The sequence below is a fragment of the Chrysemys picta genome, chromosome 1 (assembly GCF_011386835.1).
Source record: "Chrysemys picta bellii isolate R12L10 chromosome 1, ASM1138683v2, whole genome shotgun sequence".
Lineage (NCBI taxonomy): Eukaryota > Metazoa > Chordata > Testudines > Emydidae > Chrysemys > Chrysemys picta.
Window position 1 is genome coordinate 7,245,659 of NC_088791.1, and position 26,180 is coordinate 7,271,838.

The 26,180-nt window shown below is 49.3% G+C and overlaps 1 protein-coding gene and 1 long non-coding RNA gene across 2 annotated transcripts in view; one reads left to right on the forward strand and one right to left on the reverse strand.

Annotated features, from left to right (window-relative positions):
* LOC135972807 (uncharacterized) overlaps positions 1 to 26,180 on the reverse strand; it is a 348,625-nt gene that overhangs the window by 33,682 nt on the left and 288,763 nt on the right. The gene's annotated exons all lie outside the window — the stretch shown is intronic.
* Positions 8,835 to 24,815, forward strand: LOC101942494 (carboxypeptidase A1). Its single transcript, XM_005281304.2, has 11 exons — positions 8,835 to 8,899; positions 11,974 to 12,055; positions 13,685 to 13,819; positions 14,564 to 14,662; positions 16,022 to 16,123; positions 16,859 to 16,960; positions 19,153 to 19,263; positions 19,889 to 19,979; positions 21,676 to 21,875; positions 23,228 to 23,312; positions 24,575 to 24,815. The coding sequence occupies exons 1-11, from the start codon at positions 8,835 to 8,837 to the stop codon at positions 24,760 to 24,762; spliced, it is 1,260 nt and encodes a 419-aa protein (XP_005281361.1). The 3' UTR covers positions 24,763 to 24,815.

A 26,180-nucleotide genomic window follows, 5' to 3' on the forward strand; every position in this document is an offset into this window, starting at 1 on the left:
CATCTATAATCATGACAGGAATATGGTGCTAGCTCTCCCAGCCTTCTGAGCTAAGAAAAGAAAATCCCCCAAATCTCTACAGAAGTTTAAAAGAACCAGAATGCATTACGCATCCAAGATCTGTACATAGAAACCACCATACTCACTACTGAAAAAATAAACACTTATACAAGCTTCCAGACTTGTGGGTCCCTCCATGTGATTACAGGTATTTAGAGTTAAACCAAACCTTTTTGCATAACCATCCCTTATATTTCTATAACCCCTTATCTAGAAGAAATGGGCCCTCAGAGACTTTACAGAATGCATATAAAGAAGAAATACAGCTGTTTTGGGGTTGAAGCAATGCACACATTTATCAGCTGCAATGACACTGCACAAGAGCTTAGGTGGGAAAACAAACTCTTCTCCAACCAAAATTGCAAGAGGCCAGAATGTAAATATCCTCTATGGGAATGTGATAAGACAATGCTGCTAACATTTGTTCTCTTATGGAACTCACAAAGGCCCTTTAACTGTTCCATGTGGTTGCAGGGTGGATTTATGTCCTAGCAGAAAGACAAATGAGAAATCTTCAGTTTATGGTCTTATGCCCTAAATTTATCCTCTCTGGTGAGAACTGGGTATAAAATGCCACATTCCTCAAATGCGACTTAGCATTTAGATTATATTAAATCAAGCTTTTACAAAACCTAAGGCCAATAGCGACGTTTCAATGAAATTTAAAATAAAATCCAGTGGAAATAGTTTTCTTTTAAAATAGATATAGACTCCTGTGCAATACACTGGACTGGTGTATGTGTGTATGTGTGTGTGACCCTCTAGTGGCTAACACACCTCAAGAATAAGAGCTTCCTACTTCCCCACCAATGGAGTTACTCCTTCAATTCAAGTGCCAAGGGGCATGTGCATTTTGTGTTGAAGCTCCAGTGTCGTCCCCTTGCTGATTGCCACAGGCCTGGTCTACACTACGAGTCTGGGTCGAATTTCGCAGCGTTAAATCGAATTAACCCTGCACCCGTCCACACAACGAAGCCATTTACTTCGACATAAAGGGCTCTTAAAATCAATTTCTGTACTCCTCCCCGACGAGGGGAGAAGCGCTGAAATCGACATTCCCGATTCGAATTAGGGTTAGTGTGGACACAATTCGACGGTATTGGCCTCCGGGAGCTATCCCACAGTGCACCATTGTGACCGCTCTGGACAGCAATCTGAACTCGGATGCACCGGCCAGGTAGACAGGAAAAGCCCCGCAAACTCTTGAATTTCATTTCCTGTTTGCCCAGCGTGGAAAGCTGATCAGCACAGGTGACCATGCAGAGCTCATCAGCACAGGTAACCATGCAGTCCAAGAATCAAAAAAGAGCTCCAGCATGGACCGTACAGGAGGTACTGGATCTGATCGCTGTATGGGGAGATGATTCCGTGCTAGCAGAACTACGTTCCAAAAGACGAAATGCCAAAACATTTGAAAAAATCTCCAAGGGCATGATGGAGAGAGGCCACAATAGGTACTCGCTACAGTGCCGCATGAAAGTTAAGGAGCTCAGACAAGCGTATCAGAAAACCAAAGAAGCAAACGGACGCTCCAGGGCAGAGCCACAGACATGCCGCTTCTATGCTGAGCTGCATGCAATTCTGGGGGGGCCGCTATTTACCCCACCCCTGACCGTGGATTCCAATGAGGGGTCAGTCTCAGCCATGCCTGAGGATTTTGCGGACGGGGAAGATGATGATGAGGATGAGCTTGCGGAGAGCACACAGCACACCGTTCTCCCCAACAGCCAGGATCTTTTTCTCAGCCTGACTGAAATAGCCTCCCAACCCTCCCAAGGCAGTATCCCGGACCATGAAGCCGTAGAAGGGACCTCTGGTGAGTGTACCTTTGTAGCGGGGTGAAAGCCCGCTTCAGCCCTGAAGGGGTTGGAAAAGCCCTGCAGAGGGCTGGGGCTGTGTAAAGGGGCAAAATCCTGGCTGATTGGGGAAGTGGCTGCAGCTGGGGCCACACCCCAAACTGAGCCATTCAGCCTTATAAGAAGGCCAGGATAGCCAGAGCAGAGGATTCTCCCTCTGACAGGAGAGAGAGACAGGCCTGGCTGCAGGGAGCTCACCGGGAACCTAGAGTGAGGCAGGGCTGGGGAAAGGCCTTGGGGGCTGGGAAGCCCTAGGCCAGCAACTCCCCAGGCTGCAGGGCCTGGTCCTAGGCCCATATAGGTATTGGGGTTGCAGAGGGGCAACCTGAGGGTGGGTGAAGGCAGCCAGTCCAAACCCCTTGTTGCCGGTGATGATTGGCTGATAGACGGCAGTCTGCCCCAGGGTGTGAGGGCTAGATGGTGACTGGCAGTAGGGATTCCCCTGGGATAGGGGGTTGGGGTTCCCCTGTGTGGGGAGACCAAGAGAGAGAGTGGGATACTGCCGGGGGGCAGCACCCAAGCCAAGGGCACTGGGGTCTGGGAGGGACACAGGGGGCCAATGACAGGTGGGACACCTGGCCTGCAGAGGGCGCTCTGGATGCTGGTGAGCTAATTCCCGAGACAACCAGTAGGAGGCGCCGCAGGGGTGAGTCCGTGCCTGATTACAACCTTTGTAAATATAAAATATGATATAAAAGCAAGCGTTTTTTAATGATTAATTTGCCCTGAGGACTTGGGATGCATTCACGGCCAGTACAGCTACTGGAAAAGTCTGTTAACATGTCTGGGGATGGAGCCGAAATCCTCCAGGAACATCTCCATGAAGCTCTCCTGGAGGTACTCCAAAAACCTTTGCAGAAGGTTTCTGGGGAGGGCAGCCTTATTCTGTCCTCCATGGTAGGACACTTGACCAAGCCATGCTAGTAGCAAGTAATCTGGTATCACTCCATGACAAAGCCTGGCAGCGTATGGTCCTGGTGTTTGCTGGCGTTCAGACAACAGCCGTTCTTTATTTCACTGTGTTATCCTCAGGAGAGTGATATCGTTCATGGTAACCTGGTTGAAATAAGGAAATTTAATTAAGGGGACATTCTGAGGTGGCCGTTCCTACTGGGCTGTTTGCCTGTGGCTGAAAAGAAATCCTCCCCGCAGTTAGCCAAGTGGTGGGGGGGCCCATTGGCCAATATTAAGATGCAAAATGTGACCTTGTACTGAACGTGAGGACAGGAGGGACACTTGAGAGGAGAGGTGGCGGCAGGAAGATCAGAGGAGGCAGAATGCAATGCTGGGGCTACTGCTGGATCAAATGGACATGCTCCGGTGTCTGGTGGAGCTTCAGGAACGGCAGCAGGATCACAGAGTGCCACTGCGGCCCCTGTTTAACCACCCTCCCCAAGTTCCATAGCCTCCTCACCCAGACGCCCAAGAACGTGTGTGTGTGGGGGGGAGATGCTCCATGCACCCTGCCACTCCACCCAAGTGGACAGCCCAAGCAACAGAAGGCTGTCATTCAACAAGTTTTGAAGTGGCCTCTTCCTTCTCTCCTCCCCTCCTCCCACACCTCACCCGGGCTACCTTGTCAGTTCTCTCCCTATTTTTATAATCAATTAATAAAGAATACATGTTTTTTAAATGATAGTGACTTTATTTCCTTTGCAAGCAAGCTGTGATCGAAGGGGGGAGGGTGGGTGGCTTACAGGGAATAAGTCAATCAAGGGGGTGGGTTTTCATCAAGGAGAAACAAACAGAAGTGTCATACCGTAGCCTGGCCAGTCATGAAACTAAGTCTCTGATGTGCAGCACTTCCTGGTGTGCTCTTCTAATCGCCCTGATGTCTGGCTGTGCGTAATCAGTGGCCAGGCGATTTGCCTCAACCTCCCACTCTGCCATAAAGGTATCCCCCTTACTCTCACAGAGATTGTGGAGCACACAGCAAGCAGCAATAACAATGGGAATATTGGTTTGGCTGAGGTCTGAGCGAGTCAGTAAAGTGCGCCAGCGACCCTTTAAATGTGCAAATGCACATTCTACTACCATTCTGCCCTTGCTCAGCCTGTAGTTGAACAGCTCCTGACTACTGTCCAGGCTGCCTGTGTATGGCTTCATGAGTCATGGCATTAAGGGGTAGGCTGGGTCCCCAAGGATAACTGTAGGCCTATCAACATCCCCAACGGTTAATTTCTGGTCTGGGAAGTAAATCCCTTGCTGCAGCCGTTTAAACAGATTAGTGTTCCCGAAGATGCGAGCGTCATGAACCCTTCCCGGCCAGCCCACGTTGATGTTGGTGAAATGTCCCTTGTGATCCACCAGTGCTTGCAGCACCATTGAAAAGTACCCCTTGCAGTTTATGTACTGGCTGCCCTGGTGGTCCAGTGCCAAGATAGGGATATGGGTTCCATCTATCGCCCCACCATAGTTAGGGAATCCCATTGCAGCAAAGCCATCCACTATGACCTGCACATTTCCCAGAGTCACTACCTTTCGTAGCAGCAGCTCAGTGATTACTTTGGCTACTTGCATCACAGCAGCCCCCACAGTAGATTTGCCCACTCCAAATTGATTCCCGACTGACTGGTAGATGTCTGGCGTTGCAAGCTTCCACAGGGCTATCGCCACTCGCTTCTCAACTGTGAGGGCTGCTCTCATCTTGGTATTCTGGTGCTTCAGGGCAGGGGAAAGCAAGTCACAAAGTTCCATGAAAGTGCTCTTACACATGTGAAAATTTTGCAGCCTCTGGGAATCATCCCAGACCTGCAACACTATGCGGTCTCACCAGTCTGTGCTTATTTCCCGGGCCCAGAATTGGCGTTCCACGGCATGAACCTGCCCCATTACCACCATGATCTCCAAAGCTCCGGGGCCTGTGCTTTGAGAGAATTCTGTGTCCATGTCCTCATCACCACCTCCTCGCCTAGTTTCGCAGGTTCTGGTTCAGCATAAACTGCACAATAATGTGCGAGGTGTTTACAATGTTCATGACTGCTGTGTTTTAATAATATTTTAAGATATACCTATTTCATAGAACTGGAAGGGACCTTGAAAGGTCATTGAGTCCAGCCCCCTGCCTTCACTAGCAGGACCAAGTACTGATTTTTGTCCCAGATCCCTAAGTGGCCCCCTCAAGGATTGAACTCACAACTGTGGGTTTAGCAGGCCAATGCTCAAACCACTGAGCTATCCCTCCCCCCACCCCCGACGTTGAGCTGAGTTGAATGGGTTCCATGCTTGCCATGGTACGGCGTCTGCACAGGTAACCCAGGAAAAAAGGTGAGAAACGGTTGTCTGACGTTGCTTTCATGGAGGGAGGGAGGGAGAGGAGGACCTGACGACATGTACCCACAACCACCTGCAACAATATTTTTTGCCCCATCAGGCATTGGGATCTCAACCCAGAATTCCAATGGGCGGGGGAGACCGCGGGAACTATGGAATAGCTATGGGATAGCTACCCACAGTGCAACACTCCGGAAGTCGACGCTAGCCTCGGAACTATGGACGCACACCGCCGAATTAACGTGCTTAGTGTGGCCGCATGCACTCGACTTTATACAATCTGTTGCCAAAAATCAAATTCTGTAAAATCGGAGTAATCCCGTAGTGTAGACATACCCTTAGTGTCACTGTAAGTGTCTATCTACACTGGAGCATTAAGCTAGTGCATGAGAGTCTGAGAGTGAAACATATCCATCGGTTTTTGAGTGAAATGTAACAACTAAACAAAGAGCAGAAATGATAAAAAGTAAGTTAGCTTTTAAAAATTTGTTCCGTTTTATTGTTCTCCAGTGTTGTTAGTAGTGCAGGGAAGGAAATGTGTTTATTATATGACAGTGTCCCTTCAACCCGAATGGGACAACTAAAAATGTAGGGACAAATCTTGGCTCATGCAATCGCATTGACTTCAGTGGAGGTGCAACCCCTTTTCACCAGAGCTGAATTTGTCCTGAACACCAGTAATATAACTAAGCCATATGACTGGCACACTGCATGCTCTGCTCCCACCTCAGACTCATTTGGAGCAGCTGCTTGGTGGTGGCCCTGTTTAATCCAAGCTTATTTCTCCTGGCTTGAGAACAATCTGAGGGCAGCTCATGGTCATGGATCCAAGCCACATTAAGGACCAGAGATTAGTGTTTTCTTCCTCTGATGTAACAGTTTGTCAATCAACATGTATCAGGCTTATCTGTGTGTCCTCCAGCGTTCCCAGCAGCTGGTGGGTTACTCACTCCCTTCCCATGTTGGACTGGAAGACAAATTCATGTTTTGTGAAAGAATGTAATATTTATTCAGATTTAAGGGACATAAGACCAGTGCCTGGAAATTAATCAGGTGGCACATTAGATAGACAGATAAAGGGATTCACTACTGGATTGGTAAAGGATTTTTTGCCCATCAAGCTGTGGCTACATTAGGCTCATCTCTCTGCTTGGCTAGTACTGCAATCTCCAAGCCTGGTTGTGTTCTTAAGGTATTGTGACCCTTGGGACTGCCACCTGATGTGCTGAGATTACCTCTGAGCCTGTTTTCTCTGCCAGTTTGGGCCTCCAGAACCCTGACTGCTTGAGCCAGACATGCCAGTCTGCTCCAACACAGACTCAGGGTCTGAACCACGCGCCCCAAAGCTGCAGACTGAATTGAAAACAGCTTAAGAAGTGTTCCTGTCTCCAGCACCCAGATACCCAGTTCCCAATGGGATCCAACCCCGAATAAATCCATTTTACTCTGTATAAAGCTTATACAGGGTAAACTTATAAATTGTCCGCCCTCTATAACACTGATAGAGAGAGACGCACAGCTGTTTGCTCCCCCAGGTATTAATTACTTACTTTGGGTTAATTAATAAGCAACATTGATTTTATTAAATATAAAAAGTAGGATTTAAGTGGTTCCAAGTAATAACAGACAGAACAAATAAGTTACCAAGCAAAATAAAACAAAAACACGCAAGGCTAAGGCTACTACAGTAGGAAACTAAATGCAGGTAAATCTCACCCTCAGAGATGTTCCAGTAAGCTTCTTTCACAGACTAAACTCCTTCCTAGTCTGGGTCCAGCAATCACTCACACCGCCGTAGTTACTGTCCTTTGTTCCAGTTTCTTTCAGGCATCTCTTTGGGGTAGAGAGGCCATCTCTTGAGCCAGCTGAAGACAAAATGGAGAGGCTTCCAGGGCCTCTTATATTCTCTTTCTTGTGGGCAGAAACCCCTTTGTTCTTCTGGGCAAAGTCACAGCAACAAGATGGGGTTTGTAGGCACCTGGGCAAGTCACATGTCTATGAATGATTCAGCTTTTTGCAGGCCAATGCCATTGTTTACATGTTAGTTTGAATGTTCCCAGGAAAGCTCAGATGTGGATTGGCATCTCCCAAAGTCCATTGTCAATTAAGTGTTTCTTGATTGGGCACTTACTGAGAATAGTCCTTTCTCAAGAAGCTGACCAAATGCTTCACTGAGGCTACTTAAAATCAAACACATCGAGATACCAGTACCTAGCCAATAGTCATAACTTCAAATACAAAAATGATACACACATACAGACAGCATAATCATAACCAGTAAACTACAACCTTTCCATAGACACCCCACTTGACCTCCTCTGTACAAGATCTGGTGCAACTATAGGACCCTGATTGTAACAATGATCTATACGGTCACAATTCATGTCAATAACATCACAAGTGTATCTGTCCCTCTCCCACTTGTGTATTCTGTGCTTGTACAGCACCTAGAACAGTGAGGTCCTTGTCCATGTTTAGGCTCCTAGGTAATACAAGTGATAAGAAGGTGCCATTTTTACACTGTCACTCTTCACAACCAAACTTCACTTTTAAACCTTCAAAGTAACTCTTGTAAACAAGTATTGTAAAGGACTGGTGAGTGTGTGTGTGTGTGTGTGCGCGCGCACCACCACCCACTTGTGAAGTGTTTCTCAACCTTTTTGATACCAGGGACAGTGTTTAATTTGTGCCAGGGCTTGCCAGTGTTGAGCGCTGGCACCTCTAGGCTTGGCAGTTCATCGCCCCGGCACCTCTGGGCCAGCTGCATCAGTTCTGAATGTAAAAAAATTGCTTGAGCCCCAGCACCTCTTTCATTACAAATTAAACACTGACCAGGGTCCGGCTTGCTGCCTTCCTAAACTGTGTCAGGGAGATCTCAGGGACCAGCGCCGGTCCACAGACCGGTCGTTGAGAAACACTGCTCTGGGAATGTAATCTGAACTGTTCAGCTGTGTGTCACAAACCTTCTACTATCAACAGAGATCCTTGAGTAGCAGCACCATGAGCCTTTGTTTGGAGCAGGATAGTCTTGACGTGAGTTCTATCCCTGCCCTGGCCGTGAAGGTCCAAGTGGCCACAGTGACAATGATGAACTTCTAGGTGGGTGTGATGTTGTTACAGTGTGTGCAGCACACGTGAAGTCTTAGGTGGCGACGGATTTGTTATCACATCAATTTTAAGCCACCAGACTTCTGTTCTTGAGCATGAAGAACTGTGTCTGTGGCACTCAGCCTGCAGTCCTGCCCCTACTGATGGGAGTTAGGGGAAACAGCACCTCAGAGAATGGGCTGACCTTGCACTATCTCAAAAATAACATTGCAAATACCCACGGTGATGACTGGTGAGAAAACATGCAACAGTTACATCATGCAAAGCTTGTTTTAGGAGAGCTTGTCACAAAGTCTGAGGAAGGTGTTTGTTGGCTCAGGTGTGCAAGTCACATGCTTTATTTTCCTCTCCAAACCAACAAACACATCCGTCCCTGGGAAATGGTTTTGATTAATTTGTTTGCCGCATTATCGCTGCCTCTGTGCTCAGAATGGAGCCGAATAACAGCCCCTGAAAGGAAGGGTCCTTGAGAAAGTATAGTTGGAAAACCACAATATATAGGAAGTGGGGCTGAGCGACAATCTCTCATTGCTGACCATGAGGGGGCTTCTGGTTTTTGGTGTTCTTTTCGCTGCGGCCTTCAGCCAAAAGCTCTTTGTGGGGTGAGTACAGAGCGACTCAGGGGACTGGATGGTTCAGAGGATTGGTTATGAGCTTGGAAGCATTTACCCATGTGTCCGAACCAGCCTGTGCAGGAAGTGTTTATTTCCTGATGACTACTTGGTGGTCTTTGTGGTCTCACCCCATTTGCTAGTGGGCAGGTGCCCACACTGCCCTGTCGGTCTCATCAGAAAAGCCAAGAATTGAAGACACCATGGAGAACCCACTATCCTTTCCCCGTAGAAGTGGAACCTCCAGGTCCTGTCTGAAGCACACTGGCAGAATGATATAGGGATGTCTGCACTCCCCTGGCCTGTGCTGTACTTTTCCTGGAGGTAAACAGACAATTGAAATCTCCAGGGATATATATTGGTCAGCTTTCCCCAGCACTAAAAAAGGACAATAACACGAGCTTCCCCCACACCTCCCTCTGATAGTTATGAGCTGGAAAAAGGCTTTGGGTGGAGGATTATCAAACAATGTTTCTGACTCTGAATGTAGGGAACAATTTCGTACTTGCTAAGGAATAGGCAATAGATTAGATGACCCATTAGGTCTTTTCCACCTCTAATTTTCCCTGGCCAAATATGGCAGACCTACCTCAGGACTTCAGTGGGAGCCTTGTCTGAGTAAGGACTGAATAGAGACTTCTGGGAAACTGAAGAAGCGAAGATCTGTCCACATGGCCTCTGAAGCCTGAAGGACCCTTCTAATGGTTCTTCTGATGGCAATACCTAGGTTTGCTTTTTCAGGTAAAGAAAAGTTTATATACTCAAAGGCTCTTCTTATGTGTTTTGCACACGCAATGCTGGAGTGGACAAGGTGTTTTCTAAAATACCTTTCTCCTGGCCATGTCATTCAGATTTAATTTGGAGCTGAGATCCTCTAAGAACAATTTGGAACTAATACCTTCTTTTAGGATAATAGAAATTAGAAATGAAAATGACCTATGGAAAACAACCTTAGATAATCTAGTCCATCTCCTTGTGGAGGCATAATTATTCCCTTCAGTGTAATCTCCGGTGTTTCACAAAGTCCAGTTTTAAATATCTGGAACAATGAGGTTTCCACCACTTTCCCATGGGAGATTATTAGGAAGACATGGTTTAATTTATCATGACATCTATGCGCCATGAGATCTCATTGGCTGTTTTAAATCAGCCTGTTTTTTTACTACGTGCCCTTTAAAGATAATCTGAAATAACTCCAAAAATATTCTAGGCAAGCAAAGTTATGATGGCTGATTTGTGATTAATCCTGTTGTCCCTGAGTCCTAGTAGATGTCAGCCACCTGATAGATACTTTCTAGCTTTCTGGGAAGGTCTCATGACAAAAGCAAAGATTTCAATGCCCATTTGAACTGTATCATTTCTGGGCCATGAGGGTATGTTGTGATCACTTTTGTGATCAAAATTGTGAGTTCGACTAAAAACTGAATGTAAGTTCATAAGATGTCACAATAACTGGTAACAAAGAAAGTTGATGGGAAAAGGTATGGAAGGGCGACAGACTGAATTAGTCCAAACAAACAGGACTCCTGATATAACTCAAGGACTGTGTGAAGATCTTGCTTGGTAAACAAGAAAAGTGTAGAACCAGATACCAGCGAACCAAAATTGTTGTGTTGGAAACTAGGCCTAATTGGTGGACAAAATGAGGGGGATGGGCTATTCTGCCCACCATGCCCTTTGTGGGGCCTTAAAGAAAGACTTAGAGAGAAAAATTGGCTATTGGAGCATCATATTCACCATCATGGCAGCCACCTCTGGGACCCTGGGCCTTCATCATCCTAATCCTGAGGGATGTCCTGACCAGCTGGGGCCAGAGAGACGACCCAGATGACATCACCACCTCTATTGGTTGAATCCCAACCACCACCTGAGATGAAACGGGACTGGACTTTAACAAGAGCAACAATATCTCAACCGCAGCCCATCTCAACTATCTTCTCCTTTCCCCCAAAAGGACAGTTATCACCATCTTTGATACCGTCTAAGACAGTGGTCTCCAAACTTTTTTGATCGCACACCCCTATCAGTTAAAATTTTTTGAGCACACCCCCCCTGCCGCGCCGAAGCAAAAAAAAAACCGCTCAGACTCCCGCCCGAACTGCTGAAGCAAAAAAAAAAAAAAAAAAAGCGCTCCTCCTGCCGCACACCCCCAAGGATCCTCTTGCATACCCCCTGGGGGGCGTACACCCCACTTTGGAGACCACTGATCTAAGAGACTGTCAAACAAGGGGGATTTTCTTTCTAAAAACTCTCTCCAGCTAAATGGGAAGGAAACAAGGGATGTTGTTAAAATGAAAGCCTTACTTAATACTTTACGTTTCCAAGTTTTCCCTTCTTTTCTGTATCTTTATTACAAGGTGAAAAGGATTTTTAATTATGTGTTTGCCCACCCAGTAACAGGCCCACTGACGGGGGGAGGGGAGAAAGGGGGCAATTGCCCATGGGCCCAGGCGATTTAGAAGGGCCCGGGTGGGCCGCAGGGCTCCTAGGCGCATGCGACCGCTCTCGGCCCTGCGCTTTGGGGTGCCCCATGGGCCAGTGCGATTGGACAGCACAGTCGCTCCCGAAAGTGATGGATTCGTCATTTCCACCCCAGGCCCTGCCCCCCCCCCCACACACCCAAGGACGGCCCTGGCCCTGGCCCTAGGGCCCGGAATTGCTGTGGGCGGGCCTGCCCGGTAATAACCAGACTGAAGTCTCTGTATACCAAACTTTGTTTAACACTGTTAACATTGGACAATGACGAGGTTATCTTAACACCTTTGGCCCATTTATTCCATCTAAATTAATACAACCGGTAACCCCAGCAACTGTTCTCTCTCCCATCACAGCCCTCTTGGTCCTCATGCCAGACCTCTAATCTGCTTGTAACATTTTAAAACTTCTGTACATGCCTTAACTCCTCATCATCTGACTAAGCCTCCAGACCTCCTCACATCAAATCCCACTGTAAACTTCAGCACGCCACTCCGATACCTTTGCTGTTAGCCCATCTGATCTGTTGCTGGCTCTTCGTCATCATTCTTGTCATCTTCTGTCTGTTCTTGTTGCTTTGTCTTCACCAGAGATCAGGTTCTCCGCATCAGGGCCAGCAGCGAAGAGCAGATTGCATTACTCAAGGAACTGGGGGAGCTGGAAGACCTTCAGGTAAGAAATGAGGGAGACACTCTCTGTAATTGTGAGCTACAGCCATACCACCTTGGGCTGTGATCTCCTCTACTGTCAGGTGGTAGGAGGGTCAGAACTTGCTCATACTTGAGTAAGAGCATCGCTAGAAAAGCCAGAGCATTGCTGGAAGTTAGTGATTCTGTAGACAGCAGCCTTGCCCCCTCTATCAATGCCCCTTTCCAAGGCTGAAAGAATTGGGCTTGTTTAGTTTGGAAAAGAGAAGACTGAGAGGGGACATGATAGCAGTTTTCAGGTATTTAAAAGGGTGTCATAAGGAGGAGGGAGAAAACTTGTTCACCTTAGCCTCTAAGGATAGAACAAGAAGCAATGGGTTTAAACTGCAGCAAGGGAGGTCTAGGTTGGACGTTAGGAAAAAGTTCCTAACTGTCAGGGTGGTTAAACACTGGAATAAATTGCCTAGGGAGGTTGTGGAATCTCCATCTCTGGAGATATTTAAGAGTAGGTTAGATAAATGTCTATCAGGGATGGTCTAGACAGTATTTGGTCCTGCCGTGTGGGCAGGGGACTGGACTCGATGACCTCTCGAGGTCCCTTCCAGTCCTAGAATCTATGAATCTATGAATCAATGCCTGAGCATGCAATTAAGGGCAACATGATGTAGCAAGTGCCATCTTACAGATTTAAAATGGAGATCCTGGCCACTTGTGGTTGCTAAAGACCTGTTGTCACTTTTCTCAAGAGCTGGGGAACTAATACCAGTGGTTTACCAGGTAATTCAATTCTGCAATCTCGAATTCCCCCTCTTCACTGAGATATTATTTGTTCTTCTGCACTTTAAAACCTCAATTGTTGTGCAGTGTTTAGAGCTGGACTAATGCTGCCCAAATTATTTTGAATTTTAGAATCTATTTGCTTCTTCTGTGTTGACCCTTTTTCATGTTGGCTTCCTGAGACTATTCTAGCAGACAAGTTTACTGGCTGGAGCAGCATTCTGTGAGCAAATATTGCAGAATATTCGTACAAAGCAGATTTTAAATTTGGAACTATGAGCATTTGCACTGGAAACCTGATCTGAAGAGTTAAATAAATCCAATCAGGGAACAGAAACAACACCCAGTGGCCTGTATGTCCATTCAAAACAACTCAAGTCCCAAATAGTGACTATTCAAAGCAACCTTCACAGCAAATGATTCAGAAGTGACTCATAGGCCAAGATATGTGTATATAAAACATCCATCGAATAATAGTGAATGAGGAACAAATTTGTAAAAATCTTGATCTGTTCATGAGCAATTTGCAATTAGAAAAAAGGGCTAAAGTAAATGAATACATTATTTGGGAATAACTCACCTAGCCCTAGTAGTGTTGCTATGTTTTGTTAAACAGCTGCCATGTTCCACCTTAGAGGTGGCTGCATTTCAGTGGCAACTGAAGTCATGTGTGTGTGTGTGTGTGTGTGCGCGCGCGCGCACCACTTTGGGATCCTTAAGGATAAAAGGCACTATATAAATACAAGATATCATTAACTAACATGACTGGCTGTGTTAACTAAATTCACTTGTATCGTTCTGCAGTGTCTGGAGAGCTCTAGGTAGAGCAATACAGAGCCTTGGATGGAGTTAACCTTGCTTTTCTTTTCTAAATCAGATTGACTATTGGCTTAGCCCTGCCCAGCCTGGTCTCCCAGTGGATGCGAGAGTCCCCTTCCGTAGCCTCCAAGCAGTCAAAGTCTTCCTGGAGTCTAACACCATTCCGTATACAATCACGGTAGACGACGTGCAGGTAGGGACTCCTACAGCGTATAGGGCCATGTGCAAGAAAGTAACCTCACCACCCTGGGTGTGGTCTGAACTGGGTGTGAGTTAGGTGAGGAAAGACAGACAGAATAAGAAAAATGCTGAACTGGAAAAACAGAATCTTGTCACTAGACAGGTGTCTGCATCACAAAAAAATGTCGCTGCTCCTGGAATGAAGTGTCCCCTTTGGGGGCGGAAGGTGTTCAGCAAAGAGGACAAGGAGTGAATGAGATGGAACTACCATCTCATCCCTGAAACTAGCCCCTCCGGTTCCAGGGTCTAGAGTTCACCCCCAGGGTATTGGGAGGGAAGCTGCTGCCCTTGCTGTTCTTGCTCTGTTGATATGTAGGGGCCTTCATTCTCCAGCACTTATCATCAGCATTAAATTCGTCAACACTTTTTTGTAGGGCGGAGATTTGATCTGAAGGGCAATTGAACACCGAGTTTTAAACTGAATGTTTAAAGCTGTTCTTTGTATATACGTGTACTAGTTTAAGTACATGTGATAGCGCCCACTAGTGGTTGACCTCACTGCCTATAACAGCTTACTAGACAGACTTCAAGGAGGTAATCCGTGAGCTTAACTGCTAGGGGCCTGTGCCTCTAATACTGAAGGGCTCAGGTTCAGTTCCCTCTGGTGTCTGTATTTATGGGGCCATAATACATTCCATGTGGGAAAACATACAAATGCTCCCCTCTTCTCTGTACATGGTTGTGTTTTTTTAAAAAGGAATTACTGGATGAGGAAAAAGAGGCCATGATGGTGTCCAGGAAGTTCGAGAGAAGCAGCAACAGCTTCAGCTTCTCCTCCTACCACACCATTGAAGAGGTACTTTCCTTTGCAGCATGTTCTCTTCGTTTCCTTCAGGGAATGTAGACAGAAGGTCAGGCCATATTGTGGTCGATTCTGTGGCTATAAATACGGCCTCCTGCTGTAGGCGTTTAGTGGAGAATTTTGTTGGGAGATCCTCTCGGGGGGGTTACCCTGAAGATATTCTTTTCTTCTAGGTCCCTTCTGCCCAGACTGGAAGCAAAACTTCCAGCCAGGAGACCCAACCATCATTCCTTTCTGCCTTTGTAGCTAGCTACTTATTCTCCCAGCAGTTACCTTCTCTGCCGGGAGACCCATTTTGCCTCATCTGTGGATCCAAAGTTCAGGTGTAATCAGAGCACCGGCTTCATGGTGGAGGATGGAACCTTGTGTGACATCAGTGTTCTCACCAATTGTCATACAGTGGTCCTCAGAGGCCTCCCGGAATCCTTCAAACTGGCTCCCGTGTTGCTGTGTGGGAGGACCCAGGGGAATTAATACAATGGTGTAGGGGGGCTTCTGGCATCCAGGTATAAGAGGCAAAGCAAATCTAATCTAGTGGAAGACCCTTGATGTGTAAAAGATCAGGGTCTCAATGGCTGTGGGCACCTGCTGCTCACCACACGAAGGCTGGGAACCCCTGTGTTACCTGAGAACAAAGAATGAAAACTGTGACCTACCGGGGGACAGTTCAACCCAGTGGGGGGCTGTGTCACCCCTGCCCTGCAGCCTTGCGTGCCTTACAAGGCCTTGCTGAAATAGCTCGCACCTGGGCTGCTCACAAACAGCCTTCCAACATGCGAGTCACACCCTGAGTGTCTGTGTGTAACTGCAGCCTGCCAGCCATACTTTGGCCCTCACCAGCCTGGGTTATACTGCAGGATGACCCCAACACACCCCCAGACCCAGATTTTTGCCCATAAATGTATGTCCTTATTGCCCAGCCCTCTCCTGGACAGCTAGGAACTAGGAGACAATGAGTCTGTGTGGAAGGATGTTCCCTGCTGTTTTTTCCCACTTGTTTGAGATTCCTTTGTTTTTCCTTCCTGCTTGATGATTCTGTTTACTGTTTAAATGCAAATTAAGGCAAACATACACTCCTTTGGTCAAGACAGGCCTGTTTGACCAGTTTGATGCTCCGTGAGTTTTGAACATCGTACAGGGAAATCTTATAACTTCACATACAATGTTGCCACGTATATTTTATCAGGACCATCCTGGCCAGCAAATTATGAGTTTTCCAATTATACCTTACAAGGCATACCTTATACAAAGATAAATACACTGGTGTGTAAGGTGTGACTGCAGGGGTGTATTCTGTCACAGAAACCCACAAGGCCGGTTTAATGTGCATGCACTGACTACTCTTCCTTTTAGATCTACAGCTGGATGGACAATCTTGTGACTGAAAATCCAGACCTGGTTAGCAAAATTCAGATTGGGCAGAGCTATGAAAAGCGACCTCTTTATGTGCTAAAGGTAGGTAGTGCACGTAACGCTGATCATTCAATATGACAACAAAGCCCCTCAGAACGAGTAGTCCCATGGGAGTCAACAGAGCCTACACACATGCTTAAAGTTAAGCATGTACTTTAGTGCTTTGCTGAATTGGAACCAATAGCTCCAGGAAAACGTATTCGTACCACACAGTGGATGGTACATCCATCCTTCCCCTTACTCAAATATCTCACTAGCACAGTTTAAGAATTTCCAGCAAAGGCAGAGAGTTAACTTCACATAGATTCTGGCGCAGTCTGTCCACAGGATAAATCTGTAATAGGGCAAGGGGGAGCAGCAATGGATGGTATATAATGAGGAGCAATGGAGAGACATAACGGGCAGCTGAAGCACTTTTTCTTAAAACCAAAGTGATCAATGTCAGATATGATTTAAAACCCTGAATCAATGAAAGAATCTCTGGGTTTAATAATCATCAGGAGACTAGGGAAAAGTTACTAAAATTACAGCTGACTTTGACGGAGAGATTAATCCAGGCGAGCTCAGAAGAAACTGCACCAGCAATCCAGAGAGGGAGGGATTCTCTGATACCTGGTTCCATAAAATCTCGCCAGCCAGATATCAAATGATAGGCATTTACACTATCAGAGCAAACGCCTGACTCCGTATGTAACATATATGCATAAGTGTACGTACTAGCCGATGCCTAGACTGCGGTTAATATAGGCATGTTCTGTTTGCTGACTTCTCCTGCAGTTCAGCACAGGAGGCGTTAACCGTCCTGCAATCTGGATTGATACTGGCATTCACTCTCGAGAGTGGATCACCCAGGCGACCGGAGTGTGGACTGCCAACAAGGTAATCATAGAACCATAGACATGTAGAGCTGGAAGGGACCTCAAGAGGTCATCTAGAACAGCCCTCTGGCACTGCGGCAGGATTATTTATACCCGGTGGGATTATGGATACTAGTAATACTAAATATATCTAATGCCCAACGAGTTGAGAGATGGCAGAGTCAGACTGAGGGTCAGTGAGAACAGAGCAGATTCATAAACTCTTCATAATGACAGAGCTATATGGGACCAATCTCTAGGGGTGAGAGGACATAACTGAACTGCCATCTCGTTCACTCTCCATATCCCACTTGATCTCTTTGCTGAGATGGCAGACAAATGGGTCAATTAGCACCTGCTGGTGATTTGGCAATGTGGACCTTTGTTCACTAGAAAGTGGACTGAGACCCACCAGCTAATTCATAGATTAATAGAGAAAAATGCCAGAAGAGACCATTAGATCATCTCATCTGGTCTCCTGTATATCACAGGCTGTTAAATTGCACCAAGTTGCCCCTGTATTGAGTCCAAAAGCTTGTGCTGCACTAAAGCATAACTTGTGTTTAGATAAATCATCTCTTCCACAAAGGCAACCAGTATTGACCTGAAGATATCAAGAGATGGAGAATCCCCCACTTCCCTTGGTAGCTTGTCCCAGTGGTCCCCATCACTGTTAAAAATGTGTGACTAATTTCTGATGTGAATTTGTCTGAAGCTGGGAATTGGCAACAGGGGATGGATCACTTGATGATTACCTGTTCTGTTCATTCCCTTTGGGGCGCCTGGCACTGGCCACTGTTGGAAGACAGGATGGTGGGCTAGATGGACCCTTGGTCTGATCCAGTAGAGCCATTCTTATGTTCTTATGTCTGGCTTCAGCTTCCAGACAATGGTTCTGCCATTTGTGACGGGTTGGATCACAGAACCCCGCTTGGGAGAGGCCAAGTGATGTGCCAAGACTACCTCTGCCCCTGCTTTCCTGCCCTGCCAGCTTGGGACTTCAGTGCCCTGCCTGGTTTGAGCCAGACTCGCTAACCTGCTGCAAACCCAGACCCAGGTCTGAACCACGTCCCCTAACAGCTGTAGGCTTAACCTGGAAGCAGCTAACAGAAGTGTTCTTGTCTTTAACACTCAGATGTCCAACTCCCAATGGGATCCAAACCCCAAATAAATCCATTTTACTCTGTATAAAGCTTATACAGGGTAAACTCATAAATTGTTTGCCCTCTATAACACTGATAGAGAGATATGCACAGCTGTTCCCCCCCCCCCCATGTATTAATACAGACTCTGGGTTAATTAATAAATAAAAAGTGATTTTATTAAATACAGAAAGTAGGATTTAAGTGGTTCCAAGTAGTAACAGACAGAACAAAGTAAATTACCAAGTAAAATAAAACAAAACACGCAAATCTAAGTCTAATTCAGTAATACAACTGAATACAGATAAGCTCTCACCCTCAGAGATGTTTCAATACGTTTCTTTCACAGACTGGACGCCTTCCTAGTCTGGGCCCAATCCTTTCCCCTGGTACAGCCCTAGTTCCAGCTCAGGTGGTAGCTAGGGGATTTCTCATGATGGCTGCCCCCTTTTCTCTGTTCCACTCACTTATATATCTTCTGCATAAGGCAGGAATCCTTTGTCCCTCTTGGTTCCCACCCCACCCCCTTCTCACTGGAAAAGCACCAGGTTAAAGATGGATTCCAGTTCAGGTGATGTGATCTCATGTCACTGTAAGACTTCATTGCCCACTTGCCAGCACACATATATACAGGAAGACTTACAGGTAAAACAAAGCCATCTGCAGTCAATTGTCCTGGTTAATGGGAGTCATCAAGATTCCAAACCACCGTTAATGGCCCACACTTTACTTAATTACAATAGGCCCTCAGAATGATATTTCATAGTTCTAGTTTCAGATACAAGAGTGGTACATTTATACAAATAGGATGACAACACTCAGTAGATTATAAGCTTTGTAACAACACCTTACAAGAGACCTTTTGCATGAAGCATATTCCAGTTACGTTAGCATATTTTCATAAAATCATATAGAGTGCAACGTCACACCATTCTCCTAATGTTATGCCTACTCTCATATAATCACTCTGTTTTGTACTGTTACCCTTAATAGATCAACTCTGGTTAGTTGTTAGGACCTCACTCTGTGAGAAATGGGAATTCAGGGTAACTCAGACCTTCTCTCCATGCAGATAGTCACTGAATATGGCAAGGATGCCTCGCTGACTGCCATCCTGGACACCGTAGACATCTTCTTCGAGATAGTCACCAATCCCGACGGGTTTGCTTATACACACAGCACAGTAAGTGCCTCTGGGGGAAGGAGGAAGGAGTGGAGGGAAGAGGAGTTCTCACTCCTTGTCTGCATGATGAATACACGCAGGGCTGCTTTCAGGCACCAGCCATCTCAGGCCCTTCTTGGGGCATCGTGGTTTTTTTGGGCAGGGTGGGCATCTCTGTGGTACTGCGCTGAGTCAACGACCCTTCTGCAGGCCCTGTGTATCTCCTTCCCACCCCATCAAGCCCTCTCTGTGGTTTCTGCACGTTGAGATGAAGGCTGAGCATGGGCTGTGCAGAAGAGCAACTGAGCCAAATTAGGCCTCTCTGAGGCCTACCGGCTCGTGCCCCCAAGTGAGGTAACTGCTTCACAGTCCAAACCGCATCCCATTGATTTAACCGGCAAACTCTGCTCCCTTCTGCTCTGTTGTGTAATAACTGAGCAAAGATGAAAATGACTTGAGACTCGAGTGACCAGATGTCCCGATTTTATAGGGACCGTCCCGATTTTGGGATCTTTTTCTTATATAGGTTCCTATTACCCCCCACCCCCATCCCGATTTTTCACACTTGCTGTCTGGTCACCCTACTTGAGACCCACCTGTTAACATCTTTCCATTAATCAAACCACACGGTCCCCCTTGCTTTTAGAACCGCATGTGGCGGAAGACCAGGTCCATCAATGCTGGATCTTCCTGCCGTGGCGTGGACCCCAACAGGAACTGGGATGCAGGCTTCGGAGGTACAGAACGGTCATGGGCATGTCAGATAGTTATTAATCCCTAATGTCTGTCTTTTTACTGGGAGCACATGGAGTCATAAAATCATGGGACTGGAAGGGACCTCGAGAGGTCCCGTAGTCCAGTCCCCTGCACTCAATGCAGGACATGCGTTGGGATTATCATTAGAGCTCACAAGACTCCTTATATTAAAGACATGAAATATGTATTTATTATTCTCTATTTCAGTGGAGTGGTAAGTTCTGCTCTGTTCAGGAAATGGAATCATCTGCTCAGGTTTCTGTCGGACAGGAAGTCATTATTAGCATAGGCGCCGACTCTGTGGGTGCTGCGGGGCTGGAGCACCAATGGAAAAAAAATAGTGGGTGCTCAGCTCCCACTGGCAGCTTCCCCGATCAGCTCCTCTCCCTCCCCTTCCAACGCCTCCCACCCGCCAGCGGGCCCCGCCGATCAACTCCTCCCCTGCCCTCCCAGCGCCTCCCACCCGCCGCGGATCAGCTGTTCAGCAGCGTGCAGGAGGCGCTGGAGGGGAGGGGAGGGGAGGAGTGAGGGTGGGGCTTACTCGGGGGAGGAATGGGGTGGGAAGAGGCGGGGTGGGGGTGGGGGGTTGGGGAAAGGGAGGGAGTGGGGGTGGGGCCTGTGGCGGAGCAGGGGTCGAGCAGCCCCCGGCAACTCAGAAAGATGGCGCCGCTGACAACTTTCCAATTTTTCAAAACTGGACACTGGAGGTCTCTCCGGTCACTCCTTGCCTCCCTCCCCCGTCGCTCCCTTGCTTCCCACTTCCCCAGGGACTCACCTGCCACCTGCAGACCTGGCTGGGAGGAGCTGTCAAGGAGCCTGCCCGCCCAATTAGGGTACAGAGGAGTGTGTGGGGGGGTCAATCCCCAGAGCGAGGGGTCGGAAAGAGCTGTGGCCCTGGGAGGCTGAGAAGCCGCGCCGGGCCATCACGGGCAGCGAGCCCGGCTGCCAGCCCTGCTCCCCGAACACTGTCAGGATCCCTCCCGCTGGCAGCACCACTACCTATCTCTCCGCTCGAGCCGGGAGCCAGTCCCTCAGACTAAGCTTCTCTCCATCAGCTGAGCTCCTCCAGAAGCAGGTATTCTTCCTGCCCTCCCGGCGGCAGAAGCAGGTTACTGCGGTAACCGGATTTTTGGTGTCCAGTCAGCAGTACTGACCGAACACTGCACAGGTCCCCTTTCGACCGAACTTTCTGATAGAAAACTGGACATCTGGCAACCCTAGAATATGGATTCTCTAATCAATTTGTTCTTAAAGCCACGTACTAGTATATGCTACATATGAGTTACCTAGATCACTACCTTAGTACCACAATAACACACAATTCTACCACCGCTGGTGACTAATGCAATATTGCATTATTTTGCAGGACTCACATAATCTTATTAATTCCTGTTTTCTGAAGGGAGTTTAGTGGCGTTACATTAGAGGTGATTCATCACTGCGCCGTCTCTTTAAAACGCTGGCACATTGTCTAATGAAGTGAAACAGATTCCGGATTGTTTGCAAATATCAATTAGAAACCTGGGACTTGTCCCGTTTATTACTGAGGAAATAATCTTCAATTCTGTTGGGTTTTTTTCCCCCTTAGAAAAACGAATGTTTTACTCACCCATGCAAATGCCCATTTTTCACAAATCTGCTGTCTTTTCATTTGCCACCCCATGTGTTTCATCACAGGCCCTGGTTCCAGTAGCAATCCCTGTGCAGAAACGTATCACGGACCCTCCCCTCACTCTGAGAGCGAAGTGAAATCCATTGTAGACTTCGTCCTGAGCCATGGCAACGTGAAAGCCTTGCTCTCCATCCACAGCTATTCCCAGATGCTGTTGTTCCCCTATGGCTACAAGGCAGAGCCTGCTCCTGACCACCAGGAACTGGTGAGAACAAGCTCTCATGAGGGCTAAAACAGCTGAGTGCGAGGGCCTGGTGGCTCCGGGGCTTGGATGGATACAAGGTACAGCTACACTGCAGTTGGGAGGTGTAATTCCCAGCTCGGGGCAATAGGTACGTGCGAACTTTGATTGAGCGAGCATGTTAAAATAGCAGTGTGACCACGGTGGCCCTGTCTGAGATCCTAGGTATCCACTCAGGGGGGTGGCCTATGCTGCCACGGTCACACTGCGATTTTTAGAGTGCTTGGCCCCAGCAGAGCTAGCACTCCTACGTCTACCCAAGCTGGGAATTGCACCTCCAGGCTGCAGTGCAGACGTACCCATCGAGCCTAGCTTCAAAGCTGGACCCTGGGGGTGAGTGAAACTCACGGCCATCTGGAAGCTGATTCTGAAACGGGTTGGCGCTCTCAGCCTCTTCCTAATGGACAGGAATCCCTGTCATCAAAAGCACCAGCCTGGTTGCCCTCTCATCAGCCTGGCAACAGAACAAACGGGCCTGGAGGCTGTGCTTACCTCTCTGCCAGAGGGGTGGCCCACCCCACACCCCCTCCAGCTCTGCACTCAGGCCCAGATCCACAAACGCTTTTAGGCTTCTAATTTAATGGAAATTAGGTGCCTAAATACCTTTGTGGCGCTGGGTCTGAGCCCCTTGGACAGGGCAGGGTGGGAGAAGCTGTCCATGATGCACCTCTTCTAAGGACAGATATTGGACTTTGGTCTTCAGGGCTAGATTTCCTCTGGGTGGCATCCACTGACTCCTTGGATTCCTTCTGGGAGCAATGGGCATTGTCCAGGCAGGGCCGGCTCCAGGCACCAGCCTACCAAGCACGTGCTTGGGGCGGCACCTGGAGAGGGGCGGCGCTCCAGCCGGCCAGGAAGAGCGGGGCCATGGCCGGGCTCTCCGCCCTCCTCTTGGCGCTCCGGCCGGTCGGGGAGAGCGGGGCCCCGGCTGGGCTCGCCACCCTCCCCTGCAGCGCTCCCCGCCGTGGGGCCGGGGGCGGCAGGAGGCTTTTTTGCCTAGGGCGGCAAAAAAGCCAGAGCCGGCCCTGTGTCCAGGGTTCTGTGCTCGGTGTCCCTCATTTTGACTCTAGGGCCTGCACCCCCATCTCTGTATGTTCATTTTTTGTCCCCATATTCAGTTCAATTCTGGGTTCTGTGGCCCCTCTCTCATCTGGGGGGGCGGGGCCCTTCATTGCTTTGATGAGCTCCGCCCCCCATCCCAGGATTTAAATAGACTAATCCCATTCACTAAATGTGTGTGGATGCTGCTGTTCCATGAAGGGAGGGAAGTATTCAAGAACCTCCCAGCCTTTCACCTCTTACTCTCTTGTTTGCAGAATGATCTAGCCAGAGAGGCAGTGGCTGCCTTAGCTGAACTACATGGGACTAAATACACCTATGGGAGCACGATCGACACCATCTGTAAGTGGTTTGTCAGTCAGGCAGGGCTGGGCAGAAGACGACTCATGTTCTTCTTCACTTTCCGTCACCAAATAACTAATGATGCATGGTTCCCAGCAATAGTATCTCGGACGGAACTATTGTGAACTGTCTGCCCACAGCACATGCCTTAACTGTAGTTGTACCTGTGAATTCTGGGACTACTGAAGCACCAGGGCTCAGAATTCGTGCTGGGACCATGTGCACCTGGGTGACTTTCAATTGCAAAACACTGCATTGGGGAGCGGGGAGGGGGGAGGTGAACCAGAGCAGTTCCAAGGCATGTGGCTTTCTGTTCACACTGGGACTGAATGTTTGTAGATTGCATATATTCAGGGGGACCTGAGACCAAGACCAAGACTTGCAACCCACAAGTACCGTGGATACTTGTGCCCAGGGCCGGTGCAAGGAAGTTTTGCGCCCTAGGCGAAACTTCCACATTGCTCCCCACCCCCAGCCTTGCGGCAGCTCCCCACCCCCCCCTCCGCCCTGAGGCACACCCCCCCACGCCGCGGCAGCTCCCCCCCCCCCCCGGGAGCCGTGCAACAGCTCCCCAGCTCACCTCTGCTCCACCTCCTCCCCGAGCACGCCGCCCCCGCTCTAATTCTCCTCCCCTCCCAGGCTTGTGGTGCCAAACAGCTGATTGGCGCCGCAAGCCGGGAGAAGTGGAGCGGCTACTGCGTGCTTGGGGAGGGGGTGTAGCAGAGATGAGCTGGGGTGGGGAGCTGCCGCACGGCTCCCCGGGCTGGGAGGTGGGGAGCTGCCGCAGAGGGGGTGCCTCAGGCTGGGGGGGGTGGGAGCTGCTGCAGGGCTCCCCACCCCAGCTCACCTCTGCTACGCCCCCTCCCCGAGCACGCCGCCCCCGCCGGCAATGACAATAATTGCATGGAGCGGCCACTGCGCTGGGAGAGGGAGTCTGAGCCGCACGTGTCAGCGCGCCGCCGGCAGCCCAGCCCAGAAACGCTGTAAAAAAAATATTGGGGGCACCGCTTTTTGGCACCCCCAAATCTTGGCGCCCTAGGCAACCGCCTAGTTTGCCTTAATGGTAGCACCGGCCCTGCTTGTGCCAGGCCAGGTCTGTTGTGAGCAGAGGAAGGCAAAGCATGGCACACACCACCGCAGGCCCAGAGCAATCATTCCTTGCAATCCCTTTACACCTTGTATAAGCAGAGCCTGAATTTTCCCGCTTTGTTCACATGTCAGTCTTGGTTCCAACGCTATGTCCTGGGTTCTGTTTCTTCCAGACCAAGCTGATGGCACCACTATCGACTGGAGCTACGACAACGGGATCAAGTACTCCTACACCTTCGAGCTGCGAGACACTGGCCGCTACGGCTTCCTCCTGCCAGCCAGCCAGATCATCCCAACAGCTGAAGAAACGTGGCTGGCTCTAATGAAGATCATGGAGCACGTCCGGGACAATCCCTATTAATCTAACACATCATGAACAACAGCGGCAGAGGGCAGGTGGTTAAGCCAATGCATGGGGGTTAGCGTCACATTAAATAAAGGATTCAGCCTTGCACTAGATAGTTACACACTTTTTTTTTTCTATTAGGAAGCTCTTATTACCAATGAAGAATATCCCTTGCCCAGGTCTCTTTGTGAGTCACCATCCCAGAGTGTGTTATAGGCTTGCGAACCATCCCGGTTTCACCGGGAGACTCCCGGAATCAGGCTCTATCTCCCGGAGGCTAGTGAAGCCAAACTGGGAGATTTTAGGTGCTAAAACTCCGGCAGCACAGCGGGGCTAAGGCAGGCTCCCTGCCTGCCCTGGCCCTGCGCCACTCTCGGAAGCAGCTGGCATGTCCCTGTGGCCCCTGGGGGGGATAGGGGGTCTCCACGTGCTGCCCGCGCCCCAAGCACCGACTCCGCAGCTCCCATTGGCTGGGAACTGCAGCCAAAGGGAGCTGTGGGCATGGTACTTGTGGGCGTGGCCAGCATGCAGAGCCCCCGCCCCTCCCCAAGGGGTTGGACATGTCAGCCGCTTCCGGGAGCTGTGCTGGGCCAGGGCAGGCAGGGAGCCTGCCTCAGCCCCGCTGCACCACCAACTGGGAGCCGCCTGAGTTAAGCACCTCCTGGCTGGAGCCTGCACCCACACTCTCTCCTACACCCCAACCCCAGCCCAGAGCCACCTCCTGCACCCAAACTCCTTCCCAGAGCTTGCAACCCACACCCTCTCCTGCACTCCAATCCCCTGCACCAGCCTAGAGCCCCCTCCTGCACCCAAACTCCCTCCCAAAGCCTGCACCCCAACCCCCCGCCCCAGCCCAGAGCCACCTCCTGCACCCAAACTCCCTCCAAAAGCTTGCACTCCTCACCCCAACCCCCAGCTCTGAGCCCCCTCCTGCACCCCAACCCCAGTCCAGAGCCACCTCCTGCACCCAAACACCCTCCCAGAGCCCACACCCCAACCCCCTGCCCCAGCCCGGAGCCCCCTCCAGCACCCAAACTCCCTCCCAGAGCTTGCAACCCGCACCCTTTTCTACACCCCCAACCCCTTGCCCCAGGCTCAGCCTGGAGTTCCATGCCACACTCCGAACCCCTCGGCACCAGCCCAGAGCCCACACCCCAACCCCCTGCCCCAGCCCGGTGAAAGTGAGCGAGGGTTAGGGGAGAGCAAGTGACGGAGGGAGGGGGAATGGATTGGGCGGGGCCTTGGAGAAGGAGCGGGGCCTCAGGGAAGGGGCGAGGCAGGGGGTGGGGCAAGGGTGTTGGGTTTGTGTGATTAGACAGTTGGCAACCCTACTTCCATAACGGCCGAGACGAGGCCAGGACTTAGGGTGACAGGAGAGGGCTCTGGGCTGGTGCAGGGGATTGGAGCCCCGTGCTGCAGCACAGGCTGTTATT

Coding starts and splice junctions, on each gene's coding strand:
- LOC101942494 (XM_005281304.2), top strand. CDS start 8,835: ATGAGGGGGCTTCTGGTTTTTGGTGTTCTTTTCGCTGCGGCCTTCAGC. Junction 12,056..13,684: donor GGGAGCTGGAAGACCTTCAG/GTAAGAAATGAG, acceptor TTTCTAAATCAG/ATTGACTATTGGCTTAGCCC. Junction 13,820..14,563: donor TCACGGTAGACGACGTGCAG/GTAGGGACTCCT, acceptor TTTTTTAAAAAG/GAATTACTGGATGAGGAAAA.